This window comes from Fopius arisanus, unplaced genomic scaffold, assembly GCF_000806365.1.
Source record: "Fopius arisanus strain USDA-PBARC FA_bdor unplaced genomic scaffold, ASM80636v1 scaffold00015, whole genome shotgun sequence".
Lineage (NCBI taxonomy): Eukaryota > Metazoa > Arthropoda > Insecta > Hymenoptera > Braconidae > Fopius > Fopius arisanus.
The window spans coordinates 1,468,712-1,483,668 of NW_011887754.1; the positions used below are offsets into that span (position 1 = coordinate 1,468,712).

General features: G+C 41.7%; 2 protein-coding genes across 2 annotated transcripts; one reads left to right on the forward strand and one right to left on the reverse strand.

Moving 5' to 3' along the window:
* The first annotated feature begins 919 nt into the window (after positions 1-919).
* On the forward strand, positions 920-2,605 carry Vps2 (vacuolar protein sorting 2). Its single transcript, XM_011299888.1, has 5 exons — positions 920-1,058; positions 1,282-1,465; positions 1,536-1,711; positions 1,780-1,914; positions 1,993-2,605. Exons 2-5 carry the CDS (start codon positions 1,298-1,300, stop codon positions 2,210-2,212), a joined length of 699 nt encoding a protein of 232 aa, XP_011298190.1. The 5' UTR covers positions 920-1,058; positions 1,282-1,297; the 3' UTR covers positions 2,213-2,605.
* On the reverse strand, positions 2,294-14,795 carry fid (fire dancer). Its single transcript, XM_011299887.1, has 5 exons — positions 14,471-14,795; positions 9,500-9,719; positions 8,228-8,793; positions 7,578-8,030; positions 2,294-7,301 (listed from the first exon to the last, which is right to left on the reverse strand). The coding sequence occupies exons 2-5, from the start codon at positions 9,666-9,668 to the stop codon at positions 4,470-4,472; spliced, it is 4,020 nt and encodes a 1,339-aa protein (XP_011298189.1). The 5' UTR covers positions 9,669-9,719; positions 14,471-14,795; the 3' UTR covers positions 2,294-4,469.
* Positions 14,796-14,957: the final 162 nt, after the last annotated feature.

The following is a 14,957-nucleotide window of genomic DNA, read 5'->3' on the forward strand; positions in this document are numbered from 1 at the left end:
TGAAACTTTCAGTGAATAACTCCTCGATTGTTATGTTCCCCTGATACTTTTTCAAAAATTTCGAATTTTTCAATTGCAGTGAATACCTATCGAACGAAAAAATTGGAATTATTTAAAAAAAAAAATGAATGACGGCGGGATCGAACCCGGGCCGTCGGCGTGATAGGCAATCACGTTACCGTTAAGACAACGTGTTATTATAAAAATAAATTTTTATTAGTAGTATATATTTTCAAATGTTTCGTTTTCAAAAATGTTGAAATTTTCAATTTCACAGGATATCTTTCCGCTTTTCAAAAATTCAGTGTTTAAACAATATTTAGATTGATTAGCCAATTAAAAAAAGTTAAAATTGAAATTATTTAAAGAAAAAAAAAATGAACAACGGCGGGATCGAACCTTGGCCGTCGGCGTGGTAGGCAAGCACGTTACCATTAAGACAACGCGCTCATACTGAAAATATAATTTCATTAGTGGTATATCTTCAATATATTGAATAACTTTTTTCATTGAAATTCCACAAGATGTGGTTTCCCCCTTCCGCACGTTCTACAGTCGGCTGAATTTCAGTTAAACAAATAAAAAACAAAAAGCATTCATACTGCAGAAAATAAAATTCACCCCATCGACTTGATGCACTCTTGGGGTGCAGTACTTCGATGCCGCTGGGGTCACTCCAACCCCTACAACTGAGCCTCTACTTTAGTCAATCCTCTTTGAGGTATTCACTCACGTTAAACAATTTGAAATTAAAAAAAAGTACCCAGGGATCAGGAAAATCAAGGATGTATTCACTGAAATTTGAAAAATTTGAAAGCACCGGATAGTATCATGGGCGGTGAGCCGAATAAAACATTTATCGCAAATAAACAAATTACCGGCAGAGATATTACCGACAAAAATTTCCTACAGACCATGCAAAACTGAAAAATACTCTGCGTTTTAGAATCCAGACACTTTGACGTATGACCTTCACACATAATCAAAACATTTGTCATTGATTGAAAATAGGAAATCATTTGCTGGCGAACTTCAGGATTTTCAGAAACCAATAAATAGTGAGTAGGATTATTTTTTTCGTTATAATCTTTCCTCCGAAGATCCCCAGGATATCCTCGATTATCAAATCATTCTGATTCGAGGTTACACTAATCATGAGACTGTCATTTCGATTGATTACACCAGTCTTCAGCCCAGATGACTCACCATCTCAAATTGTTGATGACCTGGAGAGATTTTAATTTGTTAATGTCTCGGTGTCACTCAATATTCAATTTTCAGTCATCTGTTTTGCGAAATGGAGTGGTTGTTTGGAAAACGAGTTACCCCTGAGGAGATGCTCAGGAAGAATCAGAGAGCTCTCAATAAAGCGATGCGAGACCTGGACAGGGAAAGAGCTAGAATGGAGCAGCAGGAAAAGAAAATCATTATGGATATCAAGAAAATGGCGAAGGATGGGCAAATGGTAACGAAATCATCACCAGCTTGTCCCCAGTATTCAATGTTGTTCTATTTCTTTATTATTCCTCAATCAGGACGCTGTAAAAATTATGGCGAAGGACCTGGTGAGGACACGAAGATACGTAAAGAAATTCATGCTGATGAAGGCGAATATTCAGGCAGTGTCGTTGAAAATTCAGACTCTGAGATCACAGAATGCAATGGCTGGGGCCATGAAGGGAGTCACCAAGGCCATGCAGAGTATGAATAAGTGAGTTGACAGTGGAATCGAGTGAAATCGAATCCAGAAATTCAATTGGTATTTTATGCTGCTTCCAGGCAACTCAATCTGCCCCAGATTCAGAAAATCCTACAGGAATTCGAAAAGCAGTCTGAGATTATGGACATGAAAGAGGAGATAATGAATGACGCTATTGATGACGCAATGGAGGACGAAGGGGATGAGGAAGAAAGGTGAGAATTCTTCAAAGAAAGATTTGAAGAAAAAGTCTCAATTCTTTGAAAATGTATTCTAATTTTCCGTCATTGCAGTGATGCTGTGGTATCCCAGGTACTTGATGAATTGGGTCTCCAGCTGACAGATCAATTGTCAGGCCTGCCTCAGGCCGGAGGATCCCTGAGTGTAACTGGTGGCAAACAAGCTGTCCCAGCTGGTGCTGCGGCTGCTGGTGGAGGTGGTGAGGATGGTGGAAACCTCGTGGATGCTGATGCCGACCTACAAGCCAGGCTCGAGAACCTCAGAAGAGAGTAAATAAAAAATCCACTCCAGAAATCCCTTGTCTTCAAAAATTCGTGGATATTCGAACGAGGGTGTACTCTAGAAAAGTCTTACTTTTTTATTGATTGTGATAAATAACGGATGGAGGTGAAGATTGATCGAGGTGAATCCCCTGTGGATACTTAATTTAAAATCAGTTGCTGTTCGAGGAGTTTGTTATAATTGCGAATCCCAAAATGGGACTCTATGCTTCTGCGAGCACTAGGTTGTGTACAGGGCACTGCGGAGCTCATTGATTTTCTCGTCTCGTTTAACGAAATGGAGTATTTTTCATTACAATTATTACGAGGATTAATGAACACCATAGCTTTTTATATTATTGATTAATGCTGCTGTTCAAATACAGGATTACTCACTAATGTTAAATTATTGATTTTTTAATTTGCCTCTTGCGGAAAAGACATTCCACAAGAAAAAGCTAAAGGCTAACAGATCGATTTTGTGAATACGTGAGGTTTCCACGGTTATCTTAAAATCTCAGGGAGAGTCAAATTGTTGGCAAGAGCTCTTTTGGAGAATGGAATGAGAGCTACGAATAAAATTCAACAAGCTACCAGGGACTAGACTAAACAAACCGCCACTTCCAAACTCCTTCACCCAATATCATTTGTTTAAATGTTTTTATTTACCTTATTCTCTTCAAGCACTAAACAACTGGGAAACGCGTTTTTTCGTATCTTACAAAATTTCGTGGGACCTCTCGATTGATCACATAAGTGTACATATTGTCAGTATCTTTAAACAGATTTTTCTCTAATTAAGAATCATCTTCGTTATTCGATGAAGCCAAAGTGGTCCAAGCGTCTCTGTCAGAGGAAAATTCATGCATCACCCTGACAATCCTCTGGAGTTAACTTCTGCCATAGCCTCTCCAGTTATTTCATACTCAGATTTATCTTACAATTAAATTGCTTGGTAAGAATGAATTGCAGGCGCTGGGGCTGGGATTATTATGTTTTTTTTTTTTTATTAATTCTCATTGTCGCTTGCGCTTCAATAATTTATGTTACGATCTAATAATGCGATAGTAGCAGTTGTTGTTTAATCTTGAGAGCGTCGTTACAACATTGAGCTTTTTTTAAAATTTTTCATTTTATTTCCAATACTGAAGTACGTATATTCTCTCCATTACATAGGTTCGATTCCTAATATCAGAATATTTCGCTAGGGATGGATTCTCGTTTCTCCTAAAATTTATTTATAATTTTTTTTCTGTAGTAGTTTTTAATCCTTCTGGTAAACACGTTTTTGAATTTAGTTCTTTATATTCTCGTCTACCCATAGAAAATATCTTAATTACCATTATTACAACTCTGAATCAATTATTCAATCATCGAGAGTAATTGAATAATTGCTCGAGACCTGAATCTAAATTATTTTGATAATAACATCATCATGGATTTTTATCGCGTGAAAAAATCGTAAAGTTTTACTATTGAATTCAACATAATGACCTTATCAAAATCAATTAAAGTGATTGATAAAAAAATTAACAATAGAAAAGTGAAGTAAATACGTGGGCCGATTATGAAAACTACTTGACTTAAAATTATCACAAACTCTGGCCGTTTTACCTTCGTATTCATTCGATTCTCCCTTCAATCTCATTTCTCCACAAGAAAAATGAACATAATCAAACAACAGAACAAATTCGTTAATTCGTTATTTAATTATACCCTGACTTAATATCTTCATTTATTCGCCCTTTGAACGTCGAATCTTCTCGATGATATGGTGGAGACATTTTCATCACCGATACTACCAACAACACATATTTACATGGAGGAAGTGCTCAGGCCCTTTTTCATAACTTCATTTAATTATTCAACCTGGATATGGTACAATCTCTATAATATCCGCAATAATAATTGAAAAAAAAAAAGATTTCTCATGCTATCTGACGTGGATATGGCTCTTTGGAGGGATACATCCTGTCCTCAACACCTTTACCCCCTTCATACCCTCTTAATATACATCCCCTTGTTTTTGGTCAAGCGTCTTAGATAAATAAATACAAATCTACGCTACAGAAGGTATTTCGATAAAATAAAGTATCTAATGGTCTGTGCGCTTACTTCGGAAACATTTTATAATACATATGTACACTAATCCCTCCCGGAAATTCTCCTCATTAAATTCCATATCTCGTGTCCTTTCCTTGAATCCCAAAAACCCTCAATTTTACAGGATTAAAAAAATTTACTTGAACCTGCAAGATCGAATCCAAGAGTCAAATGGTCCAGACCTGAACTTTTTCAGCAACAATACACCAGCTAGCATGATCGTAGTATGACGATATAATGTGAAGATTCTCAACGTATTTATTGATAAGAGCATCGAGCTCCCCCTCCCTGAAGACATGGTAGTACTGATGATAAGTGATAGCACCACCGCCACGATCAGAGGGCAGAGACTCCTGGGAGGAGGAGCCAGAGAGATTAGCAGATCTTTTGGTGTCGTATCTCTCAGCAGGAATTTCCTCAGAGACTGATCGTTTTGAATACTCATACTTCCTTCTGTCCTTGGGACTCTTGTACCCCACGTTGGACGTTAGAGATGCTGTGGAGCCACAGCAAAACCTCCGCGTGGCAGTTGAGTCATCACTGAGGCTCACTGTGTTCTCGATGGAGTCCCCGATATCACTGGACTCCACAGACCCCCCAAATCTCATGTAGGACTTGTCCCCTTTAGAGTGCTCCTCAGGTTGGCCTACCCCAGAGTTCACGAAACTGTTGCTGATGCTCGTGGGGTTCTCCTCAACTTCTCCAGTCTTCGAGACCATCACGAAGTCCATGGTATCCTCAGAGGTGCTTCGACAGAGATCCAGTGTCTCTCCCAACTCCTGTGGCTTGCCTGGGGTCGAGTCCATGGGACTCAGCTTATTGTCATATTCAGAGAAGTCTGCTTCACCCGTTGAACCTCTCAGCCAGGCTATTGTGTTGTCCACCAATTCGCTGTACTTGCAGTTGGCCAGACCAGACAACTTCGGGGAGGATTCCTTCCTGAAGGGGATCGAGGTGTAACTGCTTGTCTCTGAGCTCCTCCTTATCTCGATGTTATTCTTCATTGTATCCAGGTCATTGGTGAACTCTAGACGTGTTTTCTGGCAGTACTGATCGATGTCGTGGATCAGGTTCTCTGATAATTTATCGGTAAAGTCAATGAGGTGCCTTCTGCACTCCTCGTTCCACGTGTTTTCCGATGGGGAGAGCTTCCCTGGTTCTTGCAAATGGTTTCTCAAGTGTTCAATTTTTGTCTGAGATTTTCGTGGACTCCCGGAGTCATGACTGTCCTCGGAATGCAGACCGATCACTCGGCCCACTGCGTCTTCCAGGGAGCTAGCGACATTTGCCGCTGCTTCGAGGAGACGCAGGGATTGGGATGATGAGGAGGAGATCTCTGTTGTCAGAGGGCTTGAAGTCTCCTCGGTCGGCGGTGATGGCTCCGAGTTCGAGGTCGAGTCCTTCGGTGGTGATTCTTTCGCCTTCTGGGATTCGTTTTTGAGAATAAATCTCTCATCAGAGATGACACTGATAACCGATCCCACAGATTCTGGTGATGAAACTCCACTCGAGTCACTGTCAAGATCATCAGTCTCTGGGTTGAATAGCTCGAGTGACAGCAGCCTGGGCAGTGTCTTGGCAACAGTCTCGAGTCGCCCAGAGGAAGTAGCAGTGGATGCCCGTCTCACCAATGGAAACGCTGTTTTGGTGTACCTGGTGGCAAAACCCGGTTTCTGCTTGAGTAACTCCTTGATCTGATTGAGCCTGATCTTCCTGCTGTCCTCATCGTTGATGGACTCGTTGCTCGAGTGTTCAGGTAGCTCGCTGCTCTCCAGGAGCGGCATGGAGTCCTGAACGACGATGGGGTCTTCCTGATCAACAGTTGTGGACATGGATCGATATCCCTTCAGGACAGATAGACTGGGCCTCCTGCCAGTTGCCTCCTCACTCCTCGTCTCCTGTACCTCTGGTGTCTCTGTTCTCTTTTCCACCTCCGTCTTCTCAACAGGCACTTCATCTTCAAGAGTTTTCTTCTCATTCACCTCGATTGTTGGAATCCTCTGGCACTTCTCTCCTGCAGCCTCACCCCTTTCAATCGACACTGAAGTGCTGTTTGTATCTTTTGTTAAAAATTTATCAAAACGGGGGAGAATTTTTATACTCTCCCTCTTGACATCACCAGAGATCTTTGGCGTCTCTGGCCTGCTTGAGACTTTATCGAAACTGTAGGAGAGCTGATTGCTCTGATAATTCGATCCAAAGAATGGCCTCGAGTTGACTGAATTCACGGTTTTGGGTGAGAGGCCAGGTGGACTGGGTGGTGGTAAGGATTTGCTTGTCGCTGGGAATTGTTTCAGCAGTGGAGATGTAGGAATTAATTTGAATCTGGGTGTGTGGAGATCTGGGGGATGCTTTACCCTGGGCGACGGAGGGGCTGAGGTTGTTCTCAATTGGTAGCCACAGGGGGTTGTCCCCATGACGTCAATCAGAGGTGGTGCTTCCTGCTTTGGCACGTAGATGACAGAGGCAAAGCTGTCCTCTGAATCAACACTAGTGTCACTCTGCAAACTGCTGTCCTTCGAGGAGTCGGAGCCATCCTCCTTGGATAATCGCCTCTCGATTGTACTAGTCTCTTTTTGTTTCACGTTGGCAATTGGCTGGACGATTTTTTCATTCAGTTTGTTTTTCACTGCCTCCGCACTTGTCTCTGTCTCCTCGGGGTTAGAGTCCGAGGACTTCCAGCTCTGCAGCATTTTTACGAAGCCATTTTTTATGGACAGGGTCGTCACCTTCTCCATGCTCGTTGTTGATTGCTTCAGGCGACTCGTAAGGCCACTTTTCAGGAGTTGAAATCGTCGGCTCGCTGTATTCGAGGACAGGGAGTCTCGAAAGTGCTCCAAGGTCGGGTGCTTGCAAATTATTTCCTCGTTGAGGGATGCCTGTTTCATTATGTTACCACGTACACGTTCACGCTCCATCAGTCGCTCCATCGACATCAATTCCTCGTTCATTGAACTCTGTTTGTGGACGTTGGGGCGTTTTGCGAGGGTTGACGGCTCCTGCAAATGGATGTCATTAACTCGGTAATTAAAGCGGTGGCGACGGAGAATAATTAGGCAATATTGGCGGTTTGAGAGGAAATGTCAAGTGGCCTTTTTTTCGTTAAATTTTTCAAAAATTCAAAAAATTCCAAAGTAGATGTCAAACCAAACCTGGAATTAATTTTTTGTTTTCATTCAATTTTCTATGGAAAAATGTTGCATAATATTCTTTTTGTGTAATCAATAATTTTCTGTGGGGATATGAATTTCGATAGGAAGAGAAGAGGTAATTACGATTGACGGTAACTCTGGAAGATCCTTGACAAGTTCTTGTATGGCAGTGTTCTCAGGGATCTCCAGACACGTATCATCCATCAAGTGCGTCTTCTGCTTGACCAATCGTGGCTTGTAGGGTGCAAGGGGTGGTGTCGCCGATTGGTCAGTGAGATTGAGCTCGGATGTAACTGTTGAGCACAATCCGGGGATACTCGATCGCGATCTCACGAGATCGAGATGCTGGACCTCGAGGATATCCCCCAGGCTCTTTGACTTCATGCTCAGAGTGTCGGTTGGCTTGGTGATGGTAGGATTGTCGTCATCGAGACGACGGAGCTCAATGGGAATGTCATCGGCGTCAGCGCACTCGTCGGACTCGAAGTGGTGGTGGCGATTTTTGCAGCCCCCGTTTTGAAAACTCTCCAGGAACCAGGGACGACTGCCCGAACCTCTCTTGCCACCTGCCAATTTCTGCAAATTTCGGAATTCATTCGTATGGAATCATTCGAATAAAATATCATGATATAATTCAATTAACGAGAATAAATCCTGTGAAATAATTGAAGCCCTTGACTTTGCCATTAAATTTTCCTGATATTTCTAAAAATATAAGAGAGGAATGATTGATAATTTAATTTCGATTAATGGAAAAGGCAATTTTTATTGACCTGAAGAGCGCGACGAAAGAAACTGTAACACGTCTCATTGGGGCTGGATAAACTGCTGGTTGATGGTGAGGGGCTGAATATTGGATCAATCCAATAACTTTTATTCCTACACTTCTGTCGATCCGTCGATCTCTTGGATCTCAGGACACACTTCGGTGGATGATCCCTGCGTGTCTGGGTGGAACATGGAACACCTGATGCACCACAGTGGCACGATGAATTGAGGCAGTAGGCTTTGGGCCAGGGTACCAGGACATCCTGGGACTCGAATTTTCTGTGACGCTGTTCCATAGCCCATACCGATATCACCAATTTGCCACCGATTCTCAGGACACGGGCAAGCTCTTTCAAGGCATTTACACGCCTCTCTGTCGTTGCAAAGTGATGGACCACTGCTATCGAGAGAACAGCATCGAAACTCTCGTCCCGAAATGGTAGCGAGAGATTGTCGCATATTAGCACCTCGTTTTCCTTCTCTCTCGCAATGTCCGTTAAACGTTTGCATCTGTCACCGCCGATTTTGAAGATGTTATTGTTGACGCTGAGATACTTGCCATTTCCACAACCTGTTTTTGCCCCCAAGGTGAAACATTCATTAATTTACATTAATTAATTCAGTGCCGTCACGGGACAGGATAAAAAAATATTTTTCATAATCGAAATTGACGATTGGAATTTTGAGGGAAACTTCTTAAATCGATAAATTGGTGTAACAAGTAAATTTCGACGAGTACCTCACGGATAAATATCACTGTGCTCAGTTTAACGGTGAAATTAACGGAAAAGTACAATTCTACGAATAGAGTTATTATTCTTCGAGCCAAATCAATATCGAATGGAAAGTAATGATATCCTCAATGGGCCACCTAGTATATTTGAGTGTTATGGACGCGCACCACCGGAGCGAATCGATTTCATTGTGAGAAAAATTCGAGTGCCAGTGTAATCTTCCCATGCACCCCGCGGGAGAGCCTCTCCTTTTTTCCCCAGCCCTTCTCTTTTTTTTCCCTCTTTTCCACTGGGTTTTTTTGCCCATCTCTATGCATCCGGAGGTCAATTATCGATCTACCGTTTGATGTTGGTGTGGTAATACCCACGAAAAATAAAAGGAAGGCACGAAAATGGTGCACTTCCTCCACAAACTACAATGCAAACTTGTTTTGGGGGGAAATGAAAAATTGAGGGGTAATGACAATGACGAGACCACTTAAATTGATTGATCAATGAATATCAATATCTAGGCTTCATGGAAAAGGTCATGGTGATGATTACCTATGTCGCAGACGAGCGCCCCGGGCTCGAGTTCCTCGAGAAATTTGTATATTCGCGGCCAGTGCCTGCTCTGTGCAGTCTTTTCAGCGCATTGTTCGTAAACCTCGTGGACGTACGCCTGCTCCAAGGCCATAGACCTAGCCGCCTGCTCTCCGTCGCTCTCAGACATCACTCACCGCTCCAAGGTGGCTTGGCCTCATCCACAAGTGTGGCCAGACTCCTGAAATCAATGCCACAATAATGATACTATTTCACCCAAAAATTGCATTCCATTCGATTATCCTAGATGGATGGGTTTTAAAGTGTAAAAAAGACAATGTGAATCGATGGGTGAATGGTTGTCTATATAAATCTGAAGAATCTCTCAAAACCTCAAACATGAATATTTCCTGGAAGGCATCCGCAGTAGAACAATTCCTGTAGTACTCTGAGTACACGTATTTCCATACGAATTTTTTCCCCACTGGAGGATCCATTGTGGGCTTGTGGAGCCCTCGTATTTTCCTCTCTTTCCCTCAAGTGTCTCACGTTGTACTCCTGACACCACCGAAGAAACTCATCCGAGTCCTCATCCCTGACAAAAGTCACAATAGCCCACAGGGTGCAGAGATTTTTCGAGCTTTTCTTACGCGTCTGGAGATAAACCTGGCAAACATCCAGGAATAGAATCAGATCCACCACTCTCTTCTTATCCATCAATAACTCCCCCTCTCTTATCACTGATTGAGCTCCATTAAATCTCCAAACTGTCTCAAACAATCTCCACTATTGTTCCCAAATAAATAAATTCAGTCACACAATTTTTCTCCCAGTTCTCAACCGCATAAACTTTAAACTTCCATCCAGTTGACCTTGACTAATTAATTTGAGCCTGAAGCCTGAAGACACCTGAAGACACCTGAATACACCTGAAGTTATTAATTATCCAGAGTGTAGAGCATTGAAGTGCAGTCGACCCCAATTAGTGTTTCATCACCTCCGATGATGCTTCTCCAGATTGTGAAGACAAAAGTCGAGTGAGTAAAGATGTGTGGTAGACTTACACTTGTCGACATAACATTGATAACAGTAGGGTGAATGGAAGATGATGAATAATTTGGTGTGTGGAATTTTTATGGTATTGTTGATGATGATGGAACGTGTGGCGGTCTACTAAGGCAAACAGGTGGATGGACCGTTGGGTTTCTCATCAAAGCCCTCCCACAACAACCCTCAGCTCTTCAACCCCCTGTCCTCCCACCTTTTCACATACAGTGGAACGATGATGCGTCCTGTCGTTTGCTGTATATTGTGTTCGGCCCAGCGACTGCGCCCTGAATATATTCAATATATTCCCTTTCACATAACTGGGTTACACTGTGTGCCAGTTTAACTAATTTAACCGCATCCTACCACGTGTAGTCTGATTGAGAAATCCTCTAGAGTTGTGGGGATTATTCCACAATTCCACTATTCTACATTTTTTTTTATACTGTTTATTGCTAAAGCCCAGGCTATTTTCACTGGAGATTGATAATTACGGGAAAATTTTATGTGAGGATTGTGGAGAAATTCTGGATAACCGGACAATTTATCACTTCATTCTTCGGGGAGAATTTTGAACCCTGTGGTTTTCCCTTGGCCCACAAGAAATTGCGGAAGTCTTGGGAAGAGCTTTCCATCAAAGAGGTCGTTATGAAAATCTGTTGGTCTCCCTCGACTTCAGCAATATTTATCATAACTTTGAATTACATTCACATTGAGTCGGAGATGGTCTCTTCGAGGGCAAGGCTTTTTCAAGAACACGATGGAACATAAAATAAATGTCATTACGAACATTTGGCTCAGCTTTTGGCTGTCTTCCAAATTGATGAATATCTTAGGATTCATTTCCAGATTCTCATTGGCGATGATTTTCCCTCGGTACTCAGACCAATGGAATGGAAAAGAAAATATTCGTCCGGGTGCTTTATTTGATAATATTCCATGGTTGGAGGCGACACTGGAATATTAGCCCGGATTGAAGAGGATTTCCTGCCAGCGACAGCGTAAAATAGCTAGAAAATCAGTGGGGAGAATAGCTTGAAAGGTCGTCCACCATAATTCAAGCTCCACCTCATTTCCCGTCGATAATTTTGTTATCCCTCCAACACAGCCCATGGAAAATTTCGTTATCTCAGTTTCTCCGGAGATGTTCGATGTCAATTCAATTGATTCATTCAATCTCTATGTATCCTTCCTCAAATTTATCTTCCTTCTCACTAGCCAGTGCAACTCAACTCCCTATTTCGTGGAATTGTAAAAGAAAATAAATTTTAAAATTGAAAAGTATTTTTTAAACGGCCATTATTCTGGAAATTGACATTCTGACATTCCGCATTCTTCATAAAATGGTTATCAAGGAGAATAGTGCTCTGTTGCGTTATCAGCTAGAACTCCATTAGTTATAGTGGACGCAAGCTTTTCCCCAGGAGTCGCCCACGCGGATGGTTGAGAATAAATGAATGACAATGGTTGAATCTCAGTGTGAGGGAAAATTCTTTTCATTGTCCTGGGGATATTTGAGGATGTCAAGGGGAAACGGATTAACGAATGAGCCGAAGATGGTCGTTGTCGTGTGGCTTTGAACGATGATGAGACCGCGTAGACGCGGGTCAGGGTTGCATGGCATTTCACAGGGTCGAGCCAATGCTAGTCCTCATTTGCGGTGCATTCAAGTCAGAGAAAGCCATTTATGTCGACTCCTGCATATTGTTTTGTAATGCCAGTAGGTAGGGAATACTCCTGAAGGGCTTTAAACTCAATCAATGGTTATCAGCCCCAGTCCTGGGAGTCGAGCATTTTTTTTTACTTCCATTGAGATGAGGATGAACTTTGGAAATATAAAATTGGAGCGTGGGCTACTATTGACGCGGGATTTAATCCAATTTTTCTGGAATGGACTTTTTACGTCGTATTTAGAGGCATTTTCCGAGCTGCATTTTCTAGATAACTCATTTATTTACTACTGACAATGCTTTTATTTTCCGATCTGGGGGAGTGTGGGGTTGCATGCACATATTTTTATTTCAATTTTCAATTTTGAATCCATTTTTTTTTCTAAAGTTGGAATATTTGAAATGTTTCGAAAAAAAATATTGGGAATTAGTAGATAATTATAGGCTTTATCATCTCGTAATGACACCCCAGAAATCCAGATTGAATACCATAAATGCAGCTGTGTAATTCCGAAGGTCGCACTGCAACTCCCTTTTTCTACTCAATTTTTTTCCCCCCCCCACATTCATTTGCATCTTCTCTGATGAGGAAAAAGAAATATTGGAGAGAAAAGATATCTCCATTTTTTCCTTTTCATCGGTGTTTCGCCACATTTTTTCGTTATTCCCATCTTTGTCTGGGCTTCTCCAGGAGGACGAGATCCACAGCCTTTTTCAGAAACTCTTGAATAGAAATCTCTCTATATATAGAAAACTTTCTGGTATTATTTGAACGGATGGAACTGGCTCTGATTATATCTCTTATTATCCCAGATTGAGTAGAATAAAGAGAAATTGCGAAACGCTTAAAAACCATTGAAATATACTCAAACAATTTCTTGCACTGGGAGAAAAATTTTTCAAGAATGTAATTCTTTGATGAATTTCAAGTTCCAGTAGTAACGTACCGATTTAGTCAGACGTGAAATTCTGAAAAACATGGATAGTGAAAAATATCGAATCTCCCTCGGGGAAAGTTGAAAAAGTAATAAATAAATAAATTGGACGGGTCACATGTCCGGTGATGTACAACTCGATAATTTAGCGTTGGATGTTTGGAGTCGGGTTGTGGAGAGAAAAGTGATGGACCGGTTAGAAATCACTGGGAACGATATCTGATGCAATTTTGGGGTCGATGTGTTGATTATGGGGTGCGGGGGAGGAGGTGGTGAGATAGGAAACGTGACTGGCGCGCGTGAGGGAGGCAGCCATGAATGAAAGTAGCACGTATCGATTTATCCGCAGTCGCCCTAGTTAAAATATACTACACCCGAATAATACTACATCCGATGGATGAGTCGGTTCAATTTCCGTGGCATTCAAAAAATCCCAACACCAAATTAAACCGATAGAACAGCAAAAAGTGAGCGCTTGCCTAAATATCGATTTATCTCGAAAAATATCGACTCGCACTGATATCATCACAAAACTGAAAAATTTCCCTTTTCCAGCAAATGATTATATCATTCTCCTGAATTCGCAATTTATCTCGCAATCATTCAATTGAAGAGTAAAACGTCAAAAGACTTTTTTCTAGCTAATCAAAAAATCGTGAAGAAAGGTTTAGATATATTTCCTGATAAAATCAATAATTCAGCAAATGCAGTACCTCAAAAAAATCGATCAAGAGAAAACGTAAAAATGTGAACACAACCCGAACAATTTGAATGATCGCTCCAAGTGCCACGTAAGTAGTATAACCCTCGAGGTCACTTGCACCGGTCTATACCCCGTTCGTGAATTCTCATTTGTATTAACGAAAAGTTTTCTTTTTAAAAAAAGAGGGTAAAAAGAATAGTAGTGAAGAGGGGATAGTAAAGCTCGTCCCCAATGGAACGCATATGGCATAGGTCATCGAGGCAACAGATCAATGGAACGATTGGTTATCTATATACACTCTCTTTTCCAAACCCACCCCCTCACCCCTCACTGCTGACGCGTTTCCACCCCTCCATTACCTCCATTACCAACCGCCCACAATATCCATACAAGTGAGACATGTACACAGATACCAAGAAGATCGAGTTTACTGTTACGAGAAGTTTAGTGTCTCTGCGCCGCCATTGCTCATTCATGCTGGATTAGAGCACTCCATGCAGAGATCCCCCCAGAAAAATATTAATAATAAAAATGAAATTAAACAAAATGTAGCCCTGGATATTTTTTTCACTATGTTCCCCAGGTGAGACGACATTAATTGACGTTCCAGAGGGTTCTAGGAGGTTTATTTACTCACAGTGGTCATGATACTGCTGCAGCCCTCATTTTTACACTCCAGGTGATGATTCTCTGTGGAAATGACAGCAATTCCACGAAAATATAAACGATGACATCACCCCCACCACCTCCATACTCGATTCAATCCCCAATTTTTTTTTAAAATATTTAATGAATTGTTTATTTGCACTCACTACTGCACAGTGTTGAAATAATTGATTTTTAGATAGGGGGATGATTGTTGGGGGTAAACTGTTGGTGTTGGATAAATAATGAGTGGTTTTTTGGATTTTTCTTTCTTTTTTTTTTTGATGAAATTGATGAACGGAGAAAGGTGAGGTTGCCACGACGTCTACAGCACTCTGAGGGAGCGCAGCTCTGCGGCGGATTTTCGCAAGGGGTTGGAGGGATCCGAGGGGTAGCACTCGAGAGTACAGAATGACCGCAGGTGGGGGTGGGTAAAGTACAAACTTGAGCGATTTGTGGCGCCATCTTGAATGGAAAGG

Coding starts and splice junctions, on each gene's coding strand:
- fid (XM_011299887.1), bottom strand. CDS start 9,668: ATGTCTGAGAGCGACGGAGAGCAGGCGGCTAGGTCTATGGCCTTGGAG. Junction 8,794..9,499: donor GGCGCTCGTCTGCGACATAG/GTAATCATCACC, acceptor GGGCAAAAACAG/GTTGTGGAAATGGCAAGTAT. Junction 7,302..7,577: donor TTCCAGAGTTACCGTCAATC/GTAATTACCTCT, acceptor ATCCATTTGCAG/GAGCCGTCAACCCTCGCAAA.
- Vps2 (XM_011299888.1), top strand. CDS start 1,298: ATGGAGTGGTTGTTTGGAAAACGAGTTACCCCTGAGGAGATGCTCAGG. Junction 1,712..1,779: donor GCCATGCAGAGTATGAATAA/GTGAGTTGACAG, acceptor TGCTGCTTCCAG/GCAACTCAATCTGCCCCAGA. Junction 1,915..1,992: donor GAAGGGGATGAGGAAGAAAG/GTGAGAATTCTT, acceptor CCGTCATTGCAG/TGATGCTGTGGTATCCCAGG.